Raw genomic sequence first — 16,404 nt, forward strand, 5'->3', positions numbered from 1 at the left:
AATAAAAACAGTTTTAAAATAAGAACGGTGAGAACACCTTAAAATCATCATTTTGATGCATTAAAAGTTCATAAAACTGATATAGTGGAGTACTAATTATCATTATTTAAGTGTTTAACAACACATTGATTCATCAAAATCGAAAAAATTACGTTTTTTGTTGGATGCATCATTTTGATGAATATGTATCATCCAAGATGGATGCACAAAACAAAAAACATGATTATTTGGATTTTGACGGATGAATGTGTTGTTAATCACTTAAATAATGATAATTAGTTATGCACTATGTTAGTTTTATGGACTTTTAACGCATCAAAATGATGTTTTTAAGGTGTTCTCACCGTTCTTATTTTAAGAGTGTTCTCACCGGAGTGTTCTCACCGTTCTTATTGAATAACAATAATTTAATCGTTCTTATATATTGACCTTTTATATTTATGTTTCACGGATTTTTTAATTTTGCTACTTTGGAATTTTATTCTGGTACTACCTCTACTTCAAGATAATATCAGTTTTACGTTTCTGATACATGATCGAAACCACAGCGTAACCATGCATATAATTATAATGTAAATGTGGTAGCTAGCATCATATATATATATATATAGAGAGAGTTAATTTCACAAATCGTCTTTGTGGTTTTACTAAAAAATCACGTTTCATCCTTTAAACTTCAAATTGACACTGGTAGTCCTTTATACGCGGATAATGGTCACGTTTCGTCCTTTAATCTAACGGATGATGGTCACATTCGTCCTTTAATCTAACGGATGATGGTCACGTTTCGTTCTTTATATGGTCGACTAAAGGACGAAACGTGACCATTATCCACGTATAAAGGACCATCAATGTCATTTTGAAGTTTAAAGGATGAAACGTGATTTTTTGATAAAACCACAAGGACAATTTTTGAAATTAACTATATATATATATATGTCATTGACTCTTAATGAGGCGGCTATATTAGTATATAACTATATACAAATATATATTAAGTTTAAGCAATTGTATGTTTCTTGAAACTGAATGCATCATCTGTTGTTGAGGTTGTAATTAAGTTTCTTTAGTACATTTTCCCTTCAGATCGATTAGCTCTTCGTGAAGTTGTAAGCCTCAAATGGCATGAATGCTACCAGCTTGCTCTTATGATCTATCTGAAAACCTTGTCGTGATGCATCTTTGTGGTCGACCCGTTTTTACTGGGGTATTGGTGACGATCCACCATAATTAACACCTATTATAGTTTATGTGTTATCAAAAATTTAATTAGATAGTAACAATTATATAGAAATATATATATATATATATATAATATATAGGGTAAAGTTATTTTGAGAACCCTTTTTTTGCGAGAACCTTTGAGAACTTTTCAAATCAAGCCTAACCGATGATTGTTCTTTATATGAAAATTGTTTTTTGATTGTTTTCTGAATAACTTATGTGTAATTTTAAAGTTTATAATTGTGTAGAGGCATTGATTATCATCCGTTATACATATATGTGGAGATTTGGATTCTTGATCACATGTGCACGTATATTGCTATGATCACATGTAATCATAGCAATATTCGTGCACATATGATCAAGAATCCAAATCTTGATATAATTGTATAACGGATGATAATCTATGCCTCCACACAATTATAAACTTTAAAATTACACATAAGTTATTCAGAAAACAATCAAAAAACAGTTTTCATATAAAAAATAATCATCGGTTGGGCTTGATTTGAAAAGTTCTCAAAGGTTCTCGCAAAAAAAAGGTTTTCAAAATAACCTTTCACTATACATATATGTATATATATATATATATATAAATAATTGGGTAAGTTGATCTTTGGGTATTTAAGCCCCAAGGATTAGTGTTCTTGTCAAGCGTTTTACCATTTTCCTAAACCTAATTAACCATTTTGGCAACCGCATTGTTTTTACATTTCCTTAACATTCAACCATTTCCCTTTGATCTTGATCTTATGTGTTACTTATATTATTAGTTTATACATTACATTTGGTATCAGAGCTGCAAGAAATGTTAATCACAAAAGGTGTTTAACAATTGATCTTGGGCTGATCGAGTTGTTGGTCTTCAAGAAGTTAGAGCAATATAAGAAAACAATTATTTCTTGTTTCAAACAATTGTCTAGTGTTATTATTCCACCACCACCGTCCCACTTTCTTGGAATTTTTATTGTTCAATCTTTGTGTCTCATTTGGTTGGTCGGTTGGTTTTGTTGTGTGCGGCTACCCATATATATATATGTATATATATATATATATATCAGAAAACCAATCATATATCCGAAATCCCATGTATCATCACAAGTCAATTTATCTTTGGTTTGCACTTATCCAAAAACCATTTTGTAATACCAAAACATGTTATATCCGAAAACTCTTTTTGGCCTTTACTTGAAATGTTTATTTGCCATGTATCAGGAAACTTCTTGTTTGTGCACCGGATCACGCTAAGGATGAATGGGGGAGGTTTTTGACTCTGATTACTAGCGATTCCCTATAGGTAGAGTGTAAGCCTCTTTACGCTAATCAAAGTCGGAGTGTGTTATGTTCTTATCTCGTCGAATCCCCTTTTTATAGGACCAGAAGTTCGTAAGGTGGGAGAACTCCTTTGTAGATAGGTTTTCCCCATTTTTAGGAATAGATTTAACTTCCAAAATAAGTTGGAACCGATCGTCCGTATTCTAGGGAAGGAGAGATTTAGGTGATCTCTTCTTTATTTGGGTATTATTTCCAGCTAGGTGCCCTTCACGCACAGGTTCTTTCGCGACCCTGCCAAATGGGTATTATTTCTCTTCTTTATTTGTTCGTTTGGCAGGCCCTTCGTAGCGTAGTATGGATACGCCATCAAGCCCCCCAGTCCAAGGGGATGATTTTTGCCAAATGGTCATTCCCTTGGACTATTTCGAAATTTGGTGTCTACTAGGGGCTATACTGTAATGTCCCTGAATCCTAATTAATATTTGATTTGAAAGGTTTAATCAGAGTTTTAAAAGTGGTAGTTCGGCGCGTATCTCAAGGCACGATTTCGACGACCCTGATTAGCATGCAACCTCTCATATAAAGCCGATGTTTATCTTTATTTAGATATTATTTTCGACTTTCCACTTCTTTCTTTTATTTTTCAAAACAAAATCCCTTTTTGTCTAGGGTTTCTTCCGACCTTGTCATCTCCAGTCATCACAGTAGGTACGTCATTCCTTCCCTTTAAATCTTATTTTTGTTCATCAATTCTCTGTTCTGATGTCGAAAGAAGGTATAAAAGTTACCGAGTCCACTGTTATCCGATCAAAGCTAACTGCTTTTGTCGATAAGTTTTTTTCTGGTAAAATATCGTTGTTTAAAATACCATCGGATGGTGACACCGTTTTGACCCTCCTGATGGTATGTGGGTTTTTATTTGCAATCCGTATCTGAGGGCAATGTTAGGTACCCTTTTTCTACTTTTATGCTTGAAGTGTTTGACTTTTTTGAAATCCACATTTCTACCATCACTCCTTTAGGGTTGTCTAGGATTGTTGCCTTTGAGGTAATGTGTAGGGCATATGTAGGGGAGCCGTCGTTAGATTTGTTTAGGTACTTTGTCCAAACTTTCCCTTCTGGTGACTGGGCTACAGTGGGCAATCGTTCTAAAGCGGATTGTTTTAAGAGGGGTGGGTTGGATATCCGTGACTGGAAAAGTCAATTTGTCTTCATGAGGTCATCATTAATCCCTAAAGAATATGAGTCTATCACCGATAAGAAGTTGTTGTGTGTCCATGCCAAGTATGACAACCCTTTCCCAGATTATGCCGTTGATGTATTGTGTTGAGAAATCCGTTTGAATCCAATAACAGTTGTAGCATATCCTGATGTTATTTTGTATAAAGCCAAACCGATACCATCTCTGCCTGGTGGTGTGGATATTAATGGTAAGTGTCACATCATTCTTTTCGCCTCTTTTATGTTAAGCTTTGGTTTTTTGATATCTGTTTTGCAGACATGACTTTAGGAAATTTGTGAGGAAGGAGTGAAGGAGGTTACTGTTGTGCCTCGTATTGAAGGACAGGGAGTGGTACTGCTGATGCGCCTTCCCAAAATGCAGGATCCTCTGGCATCCATAATGATAATCCTGAAGTGCAAAGTGCTGCGAATCCATTTATCCTTAATGTGGATTATTCTGATGTTGAATTTCTTGAAGTATCTGCTACCGATAAGAAGAGAAGAAAGCAGCCCGAGTACAAGTGTCCCTCAATCTGTTTCCGGTCGGTTGAAAGAAGAAAATAGGTGATGAATCGAAGGATGCTGAGTTCCGTAAGCCTCTTCCCCGAAGACCGGTATCTGCTTTTTTGATATCCTTCCTCAGTCGTTGTTTTGTTCTGTCCATAGCTATGTGTTTATGTATTGGCTTCATTCCCTTGACATGCTTGTATTTTCCTAAAATACTCGTTTGGTTTTTTCCCTTGTTGCAGCTTTGCATGATCAAGAAATTCTCAATTGGTTGAACGGTGATAACATGAATGCTGAGGATGTTAAGAAGATTGACAACATGGACAACGAGACCTTCTGAAGGTTTTCAAGAAGGATCGCCAGTTTCCATGCTTATCTTGATGCTGTTGCTGCTAGGCGTTTGACCAGAATGGCTATTGATCTGAGGTCTAAAAGTTTGGAGGTGCATTCGCTGACCGCCACGGTTGAGGATTGAAAGCCAGGGAAGCCAGATTTGTAACCACCGTTGAGCATCCGATTTTGGTTCAGAGTTTGAAACAGCAGCTGAACATGTTGAAGGCAGATGTCGTTGTTCAAGAAGAATCTTTGGCAAACTCCAAAAAGAATTTGATCAGGAAAAGGAAAATGGCAGTTTGTTGCGCAATCAGGTTGAGTTGCTGAAGGTTGACAGAGCAAGAGTAGTGACCGAGGTGATCCCATATGTGAGCAAGTCTTTGCTCTATAGTGATGAGGTTGGGCAGCTTCTAGGTGATTTGACCTCCGCTGAGAGAGCGGACGAGAGGTCCACCGTGCTGGAGGAGTTTTCGGCCGAAGGGAAGTGTGACCTGACCTGCAGCGGTGACTTTGTTCCTAATGCCTCTCATGAGCTGGAGGTGGCTGATCACAAATGGAAGGAAGCTGATTTCCATTCTTGGAGAAGGTTGTTGCAGACCCTCATGCTGCTGTTGAAGACTTGCTTAAAATTGTCCTTGATGTGATTCAACCAGAAGACAATGAAGGACCCCAGTGATCAGGCCTGCGTGCCTTGGTATTTGGCGTGTGTGCCAACCCAGATAATTTCTTTTTAACTTATGATGCCTGTGACTTTGAAACAATTATCGTTTTTCTACAGTCTTATATGACTGTGTTTTATGAATATTTTGTGTAGCGCCTATAATGCTGCATTTATGAATATAACATAGGATGGCTATGACTTATATCTTCAGTCGTTTTGGTACTTGCCTGCAGCAGATTGTGTTTGTGTTGCACTGTCTACAAACCGTTGTGTGGTTAGATACATCATCCTTATTTTATGTGGTTTGAGAACCATTTTTTTTTCTTTTTTTTACGATTTTTCATGAAAGAAAAATTTTCTTATATGGTTTGAGGACCATTCCTATTTTTACATGGTCTAAAGACCATACCCCTTTTTTATCGGTAAGCAAATTATATATTGCTATAAATGGTTTGGGAACCACCTATGCTTAGCAAGGTACTTTATGCTACGTGCGTTTGAGAACCGTCTTAGCATGCTTTATATGTCAACATCCGTTGTGGCGGATGTTTGCAAGTTTCTCCGGAGATTTTTTATGCATATATGGGCGTCCCATTTTTTTTATCATATATGAGTTTAATGTCGTATCTCTATCCTTGTATGTCTTTAAATTTATGCGCAAGTTTATGCACTTCCATTTAAATACGAGGAGAGATATACAAATAAAAGGAATATAAGCCTTTATTGAATAACACATTTGAGGTTACATACCATACCCTCTAGGCTTTTTTCTTAAAAAAAAGTGATTAAAAAGATTTTCCCTTACTAAAATTGCCTTGCCTTTGGTGGGTGTTCTAGTATCCGTCCATGCGGCCCAGGTAAGGTCCTTCGCTCCATGTCAGGTAATGTGGCCCATCCTGGCCTTCTTCAGATAGCTTCTTGTTCTTTGTCACCAAGATTCCGATGCCTCTGTCCGATTGGTACTTGATCATGCCGTGAATGACGGATGGGATCATTTCAAACTTTTATATCCCAGGCCTGCCTAGGATCGCCTGGAATGGGGAAGTTCCATTGACCACTAGGAAACTAATTTTCTCAGTTCGTTTCCACCTTCCTTCTCTGATGGTCATCTTGACCGATAGCTTTCCCATGGGTACACCTGTTTCTCCGGAGTACCCTTGTACCGAAGCGTCTGTCTTTTTGAGGTTCATTCGTGACACAGGGTGTAACTTCCAAAATGCTTCTTCGTACAGCACATTACATTCACTCCCTGTATCTACCATTATCTCCTTGACTTTTGATATTTCCAAAAGGGCAGTGATTACAAGTGGATCACGGAAAACCTTGTATGTCGAAGGAAAGGAATGTTGCTTACATCGCCACGATACATCTTGGGAGCGGGCGCTATTCCACAGTTTTTCTTTAAATAGCATAGATGGTTTTTTCTGGCCTTTTTTCTTTTCTCCTTGTTCGTCCTCCTTCTTGGGGTTTTGTTGCCTCACACTTTTAACCAGGTGAGCCAGCTTTCCTTCGCTAATAGCTTCTTCAATGGCTTTCTTTAACTGCCAGCAGGTGTTGGTATCGTGACCGTAGTCCTGATGAAACTCGCAGTATTTGGAAGTGTCTCTTCTGCTCCTTGGGTTCAATCGGGTGTGTGGAAAATTCTTTGCTAAGCTTTAGGTGAGCAGGATTTCTTTGGGTCTTGTTCAGTTCTGGCAAAATAGTCTTGTGAAGTCCCCTATCTTCTTTCTGGTATGGGCTATATTTAGGTCTTTCTCTGTCATTTCCCCATTTCCCTTTCTTTGCTGAAGCGTCTTTGTCATGTGGGGGACTGTTGTTCCCTTTAGAAGCTATTTCCCTCGCATCCAAGAATACATGTGTTCTTTTTTGAACTTGCTCATAAGTGTTCGGGAGGTCCCTATATAGTAATTCTACTAGTGGTTTGTGCCGAAGGCCGTGAATTAGTCCTGATATCGTCTGGGACTTAGCAAGGTCTACTATATCCTCTATCTCTGTGGTAAACCTGTCAATGAATGACCTGCAGCTTTCCGTCTCTCTTTGTCTTATCCTGTGGGCTGCCACATAGATTTTCTTGTGTTTCTTCTGTTGACTGAACCGGGCCCTGAATTTTTCTTTGAGGTCGTCGAAGCTCACAATAGACCCTTTCGTTACGCTCTTCAACCATTCTCTGGCATCTCCTTCAAGGGCGTACCTAAACATTCGGCATGCAATAGGTACGTTCCATGCTTTCATCTCTGCCACACCCTCGAATGCTTCCAGGAAGTCATCCGGGTCGCTCTTTCCTTTATAGGTCCCAAGGTGGGAAGGATATTTTAAGTCGGTTGGGAGGGGGTAGCTTTGTATTCAGGCGATGAAGGGTGAGTTTTCGACGCTTCCTCCAACCATGCTGAGTTCGAGAGGATTTTGGTACGTTGTAGCCCCCCAATTCTGAGGCCTGTACGGCCTTGGAATTGGTGTTGTCCCAAAGGTTTGTGTTGCAAATTGGGGTGCAAAATACTGATGTAAGGGCCCCACCGCCTGGTTACCATACGGCTGGGAATGATATTGTGGGCCGCTCGTGTTTCCATAACTCTGCCCCGAGTATCCTTGGTTATATAAGCTTTGATACGTCGATCCAAAGGTCCTGTGATAGTTAGCCCCTGAGATCCCTGATGAGTGTAGCCCGGGGGTACTTGGTAAGTTTGACCCGAAGTTCTTGTGTTTATTCCTGATGGGGCGTTATGAACTTGAGGCGCGCTTCGCGATGGACCATCGTTTTCACCTCTGGGATTTCCCCTAGTGCTCTGTGGGTTTCGGTCTGGAACGGACTGTCCCCTAGGTACTTCGGATTGCTGACCCTCTGTCCCTGTACCCCTAGTGCGGGAGTCGTCCTGAATCCTCCCTTCCGGGGGCAGGTCTCTGGGTTCCGGACCCTCGGGTCTCCCTCCTCCTGAGTGGCTTTGAGGATCTTGGCGTGTGAGGGCTCTGCTACCCAGGTCAAAGCCGTACCCGACTCCGATTCGAGGTCTTGAATCTCTGGGATATCTCCGAAGTTCTCTTGGTGGGGTTTCTGCATCATAATCGTCATTTGTCTCGCCATCAAAATCTAGCACCCTGCTAGTGCTGCCCAGCGCCCCAGTTCTCCTAAGATGGCTAATAGTTTGCCGGATATGACCGTAATTTCTGATGATATAATCGGGTCAAACAGCATCGGGTTTCTTGTCGGGGATCCCCGTGAAAACCTACCGTGGCCTTCAGATGTTTGAGTAGTACGCTCTACGCCGCCTTCAACGAGGGAGCCTATTTGTCGATTATCGCCAACAGGTGTTACAATTGCTGGGCTAGAAGTGGGTGGGGTATTCGTGACTGGTTCGTTTCCAGCCGATTGCTGGGTTCGCGATTCAAAACCTGGCGGTACATCGGCCATTTTCCTAGCCTTGATTCGGTACAAGAAAGGAAGGGTTGTATGGTGTTTTTGTTTTTTGGTAGGACAAAGATATAGGGTCCCACGGATGGCGCCAATGTTTTTGCACCGGATTACGCTAAGGATGAATGGGGGAGGTTTTTGACTCTGATTACTAGCGATTCCCTATAGGTAGAGTGTAAGCCTCTTTACGCTAATCAAAGTCGGAGTGTGTTATGTTCTTATCTCGTCGAATACCCTTTTTATAGGACCAGAAGTTCGTAAGGTGGGAGAACTCCTTTGTAGATAGGTTTTCCCCATTTTTAGGAATAGATTTAATTTCCTAAATAAGTTGGAACCGATCGTCCGTATTCTAGGGAAGGAGAGATTTAGGTGATCTCTTCTTTATTTGGGTATTATTTCCAGCTAGGTGCCTTTCACGCGCAGGTTCTTTCGCGACCCTGCGGGGTAACATTTGTTCGTTTAGCAGGCCCTTCGTAGCGTAGTACGGATACGCCATCACTTCTTATATGTTCATTATATCCGAAATTCATAATTTTCTTTATATCCGAAAAGATTTTTTTGGCAATGTTGTGTGAGTGAGTTGTAACCTTATTTATCCCACATCATCCGAAATCTTTTATCGGTACTATATCCGGAAGCTCAAGTGAGGAAAACTTTTTCTCTTATATCCATATCCAATTTTTTGTGTCACTAGATATCCGAACTCCCTTATTTTATTTTATTTTTTTATGTCCGAGAACCTTTATTGGTCACTTATATCTGTAAACCTTAGTTTGTGACTTTTATATCCGAAAACCACAAATACCAAATATCCAAATTGCCCTTTTTCTATCCTTTATATTTGAAAACTCCAAAATATTAGAATACCACCGAAACTTATTAGTCATTGTATCCGAAAAACATTTATCTTCCCCATATCTTAAATCTTTCTTTTGTCTTCATTATTCAAATATTACACCCGAAAACCTCATCTACCCCATCCCACCTTGACACATACATCCGAAATCCTTACAATCTATTACCTTCAATTTTTTTAAAGATTTCGGTATCAATAATCCTTACAAAAAAAAAACTCTCAATCACGTGGGAATGTAGGACAACTTGACTTCAATTTGAAATTGTAATTGTGGTAAATATTTAAGTATCATTTTGGCTCAAGTTGCAATAGGCTTCACGAGGTGATCAAATTTTTTGTTGATTGGGTTAAGTGTCATTTAGGTTGATTTTTTTTTTGTTTGTTTGGCTGAATTTTGTTGTTGGGCTGAATACTTATCATCAGTTGGACTGGATTTTGGATATTTTTTAGGCTGTCATTTGGCTTATTTTATTGGGCAGCTATTAGAACTTTTAATTCTAAGATGACGACCTATACACCATAAGACATTTTTTCAAATATCTGATTTTAAGAGAGCTAGTTTCATCCATGCTTACACAACCTACTTGGGCTCAAGAGAAACTTCGTAAAGATGGTTGTGTTCATGTTGTTCAACTACCTCGATTCAACCTCGTACCACTCCTTACACTGCAAAAATTTACTCAACCAAACAATATGCTTTTAACATATTCCATTTAATTGAGCTTGAGAATGAGAAACTCAAATTGGAATACAAAGAGCTCAAGTCGGCAAATGATCTCATTTTGGGAAACTTTGAAAATATTCAAAAAGAAAATGATGAGTTGCATTCCACGGTTTCCAAGTTAACTCATGAGTTACAAAACAAGAAAACCATTTTTTTCAGCAAAGAGAGAAGATTTTTGAAGATAATTGAGCAACTACAATGCCTATTCTTCCTCTTTGAAAACTCAACTTACAAACCAGTCAACCGAAGTTAGTCCATCCTCGTCCCTCAATCTAGATTCACCACTCTGTGAACCAATATGTGTGTCAACCGTTGCTGCCTCTGTAATTGTTTTGCCATTTACCAAGTCAACTGAGCTGGATATACCTAAGTCCCGGCCAGATCAAGAAATCAATGACTTAATTGAATCAGTTATCTCGGGCTCCTCTTTAAACTCAGATACCCACCCCGCTGGTGTTCAAAGCCAACAAGTACCTTGTTTTGCAAATGCGCATGTGAGCACAGGTGTCTCGATTACAAAGAAACCTGATTCATTTTCCAAGCAAACAACTTACTCAACAACTAAGAACATTTCAAACTTACCAAAGACGAAAACACTTTGTTTTAAGCCAGCCACACCATTCCCGATGAAGACAACTCAACTATCTAAAAAGCTCACATCATCCAAAACACCACCTAGAGCTACCCAAACCACTAAAGACAACAAATCCCCACCCAACCATTTCTACAAAACAAGACCATATACCACATCAAGGAAGGCTTCTATTGGCAATTCACCAAAAGTTGCCTACTTCATCAAAGTCCTTTAATCCACTTTAGAAAGTTCAAACCCCATACTTTTCCTCCAAATCATTACAACTCAGTCGCGATGTAAATGGAAAAGTTCAATTTCATGATCAATATGGGTGGTTTAGTGCTTCACCTAAGATTTTTGGAACCTTGACTTCTTCTAAGTCTTCACTGGAACATCCAAATCTTTATTTCCCAAGGCCAAGTCGTGTGTGGAAACAACCAAAAGATGTTTCTTCAAATTCCACACAAATAAAATCATTCAAATACTCTTTCTCGGAGTTAATTGCTCTTGCACCACGAGACATTCATGCTAGCGTGCAAAAGTTAGATGATTTTGTCCAAACACCTCCACCTACTTTTAAAGCACCGTTGACTCCACAAAAACTATTTCAAAATGAAACATTGTGTTTCAAGTCAAAATGGAATGCAACATCTTTGGATCAGATTGATACAACTTACAAGTGCTTTTCTAAAGTGTCTAATACCATTGGACCCGTTCTTAAATGGGTTCCAAAGGTTGTTTCAAAGTAAGTTGATGTCAAGTGGCTTTAGTGTATAACCCAAGCTAAAATCGTTTTCTCAAGACTTTACTTCATAATCAACCGTTTGATCTGTATCAACTTATTGCTATTCATAATGAACATGACGTTTCATATTCATCATGCGGGGGAGAGATAGAAAGAAAATTCATCATTTAAGGGGGAGCAAAAACTAATCAAATCGAAGTTTCAAAGATAGAAAGAAAATTCATCATTTAAGAGGAAGCAAAAGAAGATTCATCATTTGAAGGGGAGCAAATGAAGATTCGTCGTTTGAGAGGAGGCAAATAAAAAGTTTATATAAAAAGCTCTGAAAGATGTACACGCAGTTGAAGGGGAGCAAAAGAATTTCCAAACCTTAAAATACAATCTTCACAATACCAACACCATCACCTGAAGATTTTCATTCTCATAGCCCAAGTCACCACTAATAATTTCCATTTCTAAAACTCAAACAAGCGACGAATGATCAAGGAATCAGAACCCTTAGTCGATTTGAATACCGACGACAATTCACACAAAAAGGGGAGAATGTTAGGACTAATATTTGTGATGAATTGTATTATGTTATAGACTAGAGGGAATATTTTTTGTAAGTTGATCTTTGGGTATTTAAGCCCCAAGGATTAGTGTTCTTGTCAAGCCTTTTACCATTTTCCTAAACCTAATTAACCATTTTGGCAGCCGCATTGTTTTTACATTTCCTTAACATTCAACCATTTTCCTTTGATCTTGATCTTATGCGTTGCTTATATTATTAGTTTATACATTACAGTACATTATCTACACCTAAGCTTGGGTGTGATAGCCATATATTCACTATTTCCATGTGTGTATATATATATATATATAGGAAACTAGGGTAACACTCTGGTGAGAACACTTTTAAAATAAGAACGATGAGAACACTTAAAAACATCATTTTAATGCATTAAAAGTACATAAAACTAACATAGTCTAGAACTAATTATCATTATCTAAGTGTTTAACACATTGAGCCGTCAAAATCGAAAAAATCAAGTTTTTTGTTGGATGCATCATTTTGAAGAATATGTAACCAAGATGGATGCACAAAAAAACATGATTTTTTCCTTGATTTTGACATGTCAATGTGTTGTTAAACACCTAAATAATTATACAATATGTTAGTTTTATGGACTTTAGTAGTTTTTAAGTATTCTTATTTGTTTTTATTTTAATTTAGTTTTTATTTTAGCATAGAATTTTTAGTACTGGATTGTAACATTTCACATTTGTTTTATATACGTACCTTGCGTTAGAAGAGGATCAGTGTCAATCAAAGTACCATCAATTACTTCTAAAGAGTTCCAATTTAGATAAGCCTCGTGAACAAATTTTTGGAGCATAACCTGATCACACATATAATGATATAAACATACGAGATCCTTAATTAATTAGTTTGTTACGACACTTCTTGGAGACTAGTTGATCCATGCTTCTTTTGTGAAGTTCTAGCTATTTAGCTTTAAAAAAAATAAAAAAATAAATTGAGGTGTAAATCTTTAAATTTAATTTGTCCAACTCTTTTTATGCTAATTCTAAAGTCTTCGCACATATATTTTGCGTTGACATATGCATAATACACTAAAATATTTGAGTTATTAGTATTAAAAGTATGTATATATACATAGAATAAAAAAAAGTAATGGAGGGAACCCTAGCCCCATTACCATAATTGGATACCTATCGACTCACCCTATATGAGCCATATGATATCGGTATAATACCTTCATCCTAGTCCCCACATGATCTAGGCACCCCGAATGATGGAATCCGCGTATTTAAACTTCACATGTGAGTCTAGGCTTCATTGGAAACGGGTACCTTAAAAAAATTATTTTTTGTGCCAGGGATCGAACCCGAAACCTTAATGTGTAAATATATATATATGTTTGTATGGAGATAGGCTAACTATTAACAAACCTTGTTTAGGCTTAAAAGCTCTTTGCCAATGAATGTTTCTCCATTGATTACAGCTTTGACCACTTGACAAATTTGGTTCAAGAAGATGGTATGGTCATGTCCGCGTGATATATAGAGCTTGCAATCAAGTACACAATTCCTTGCATGCTTTATTGTAACTTCCCACATTTTATCGGACATTCCAAGCCCTAAAATCTGTTAAAATAAAGCTAGATCATCATTGCATGAAACTAGTACGTTAATTCTAAATTAATCAATATGGCACATTCGACATTCCAAATTAATATACTATACGCTAGCAAAAAAAATTCACTATACTCACATCAGGATTTGAACTTCGGGTCTTTTTAAGTCCCCCAAGTACCGTTAATAATTAGTCGGATACACTAATGCTGACTTAAACTAACTCTATAGTTTAAAATGTGAAATCAAATACCTTTCGAAGTTTAGCTTCATTGACAACCAAATGCTTTAAGAAATCTTGTACGGTTTTGATATCATTTGCAGCGAGCTTCTTATGGAATGCTCCATCTTTTCCGATCTTCTCTAAGCGCCACACATCATCTCCAAGCATTGGTGGGTGATGCTTCTTGTACACTATAAACAATTTAAAGATACAACATCGAACATTACCTTGCTTCTTGTAAACTACGAGTATATAGCTAGTTTGAATTTTAGAGTCTTTTTGTTCCAACTTTGACCATAAATATTTTTTTTGTGTTATATGATACCGGATGAAAATTATATCATAATGAAAATACTTTGTAAAACAATCCATATAAAAAGTACGAAGTTAAAATATTTACGATCAACGTGTATGTGAACGGGTGCATGTATACGTATTATTCGTGATTAGAATATATATGTAGATCAAGAGACATACATTCACCACGATGATCTTTAACTGTAAAGGCTTCAGTCACGGCCTCATGTATTACATATCCGGAAGTTTCTCCTTGAACAACACGGGCTGCAATCCGGAACTTTCTGCTTCGTATCCAGCTTGAGTTATCAGTGATTTCAATATCGCCTACCGAAACAACACCATCTCTCATGGTAACAATAACATCCCCAGCAAGCAATGGCCTTTTGCCATTTCGTTCCTTTACAATATTCTTTTCAAACTCATCCTTCGTCCATGTGTTCCTTTCTATACAAGGAAAATCCCCATCTATGACAACAAGTTGTAACTTGAAAGCACAAGAAATCGTCGATTCTTGGTTTTTACGTACGTCAAATAGATATATTTCAAGAGGGTTTCCATCTTCATCGAGTATTTTAGTGCCTGTATAAATTGGTAGACTAAGATTCTTTCTGAATTTAAGTTGCAGCGTCGAGGGTTCGAGTGCATTGATATGCAACGAATTTGACATAGTGTTAGATTGTGTTATTCTTCTTAATTCTCTCTGGACCTCCTCATTTACCTAAGGTAATAGGTAATCATCATATTCATATATATGTAACATAATAAGATTCAACTTGTTATAGAAGATAACTATAATTAGATGACAAGATCAATTATATATCTCCAAAAAAGTGGTAAATGATCAATCGTACCACTCTTCGTAGCATCGGCTCCAAAGCTGCACAGAAATTCTGAACAAAATTCATCTTTACTGCTTCCCCTATTGCACTGTCCAAAATTAAAAGTTATTTCCATTTTACGGAATTATTAACAATACTTTAGGGGTGTTTGCGGTTGCGTTTTTGAAATGAATTTTACGTTTTCAAAACTGCGATTTTAGTCAAACAGTTTTTTTTATTATTCGTGTTTTACAAATTTAATAATCAAATAATCACTCCAGATAACAACCAAACACCCCCAATATATACATGTGCATGGAAAATGAGTATATGGTTGTCACACGTCTAAGCTTAGATGTGTAACGATTTTAGTTATAGTAGTGAATTCGGTTATTTTGATGAGTTTTAGAAACAACATAGATAGAAAAAGAGATACAATATAATTAATTAATTATGCTAACACGTACGAAGCCAAAGACGGTCTAGCTCTCAGACGACGTCTTTCATTCTCCGGATATTGGCTGTGGTCCGGTTTGTGATCAGCAAACCTCTTGGCTGTCATTTTCTTAATTTATAAGACGAATTTCTGAATTTTAGAATCCTGGGTACATGTGTGTTGAGTGAAGAGAATATGTTAATATGGAGTGATATATGTAATTAATTAAGAAGAAGCTAGACGAATTATGAAGAAGTCTTGGTCTATGTAAAGTAGAATAATATAGTGGGGAAGTTTCGTGGAATGATTTAGGAAGAAGGCTGGTAATAGAATATCAATTACTGGGAGATTCAAGGAACCTCATGTAAAACTCTCTCTTGACGTTGACTTGCTTTTATTAGTAAAGTGAACTACTCAAGTCTCCATATATAGAAATTAATGAAAATCTCATCCGACCCGAATTCGACTTAAGAGGGCTCTTTATGGGCTTTTTGGTTTTTTTTCCCTTCGGTTTGTATGACAAAATTAAATTCTTCATATAAGCACGTCCTTGTCAATGTTGAAAATTCTTTGCTTTTAATTTCGAACGGAAAAGACGAATAGAGAGAAAATGTTGTGACTCATATATTTTGTTTTTCCTTCTTATATATTTGTATAGATATATGTATATCAATAATTACTCTCTCCTTCTCTCCGTCCTATTGCAAGCGTTTTATTTTGAACATTCAAAGTCTTAATATTTAAACTTTGACTTTAAATATATTTTTTTGTGTTAAATAAAACTTGACGAAAATTATATCATTGGAAAACACTTATAAAACACAATCAATTCATATAACTTTCATCAAATATTATTTAATATAAAGAAAATTATTTATGGTCAAAGTTGCAAAAGTAATATTTTGAAAATTCAAAACATGACACTTCTAGTAGGACGGGGAAGTATATAAATAAAATATAAA

The 16,404-nt window shown here is 37.2% G+C and overlaps 1 protein-coding gene across 1 annotated transcript; it reads right to left on the reverse strand.

Annotated features, from left to right (window-relative positions):
- Nucleotides 1-942: 942 nt before the first annotated feature.
- LOC122597650 (protein SAR DEFICIENT 1) lies at nt 943-15,684 on the reverse strand. Its single transcript, XM_043770225.1, has 7 exons — nt 15,474-15,684; nt 15,040-15,115; nt 14,366-14,906; nt 13,919-14,079; nt 13,483-13,677; nt 12,809-12,908; nt 943-1,237 (listed from the first exon to the last, which is right to left on the reverse strand). The coding sequence occupies exons 1-7, from the start codon at nt 15,566-15,568 to the stop codon at nt 1,200-1,202; spliced, it is 1,206 nt and encodes a 401-aa protein (XP_043626160.1). The 5' UTR covers nt 15,569-15,684; the 3' UTR covers nt 943-1,199.
- Nucleotides 15,685-16,404: the final 720 nt, after the last annotated feature.

Source organism: Erigeron canadensis, chromosome 1 (genome assembly GCF_010389155.1).
Source record: "Erigeron canadensis isolate Cc75 chromosome 1, C_canadensis_v1, whole genome shotgun sequence".
NCBI classification, from domain to species: domain Eukaryota; kingdom Viridiplantae; phylum Streptophyta; class Magnoliopsida; order Asterales; family Asteraceae; genus Erigeron; species Erigeron canadensis.

Coding starts and splice junctions, on each gene's coding strand:
- LOC122597650 (XM_043770225.1), bottom strand. CDS start 15,568: ATGACAGCCAAGAGGTTTGCTGATCACAAACCGGACCACAGCCAATAT. Junction 15,116..15,473: donor GCTAGACCGTCTTTGGCTTC/GTACGTGTTAGC, acceptor AATTTTGGACAG/TGCAATAGGGGAAGCAGTAA. Junction 13,678..13,918: donor ATGAAGCTAAACTTCGAAAG/GTATTTGATTTC, acceptor TTATTTTAACAG/ATTTTAGGGCTTGGAATGTC.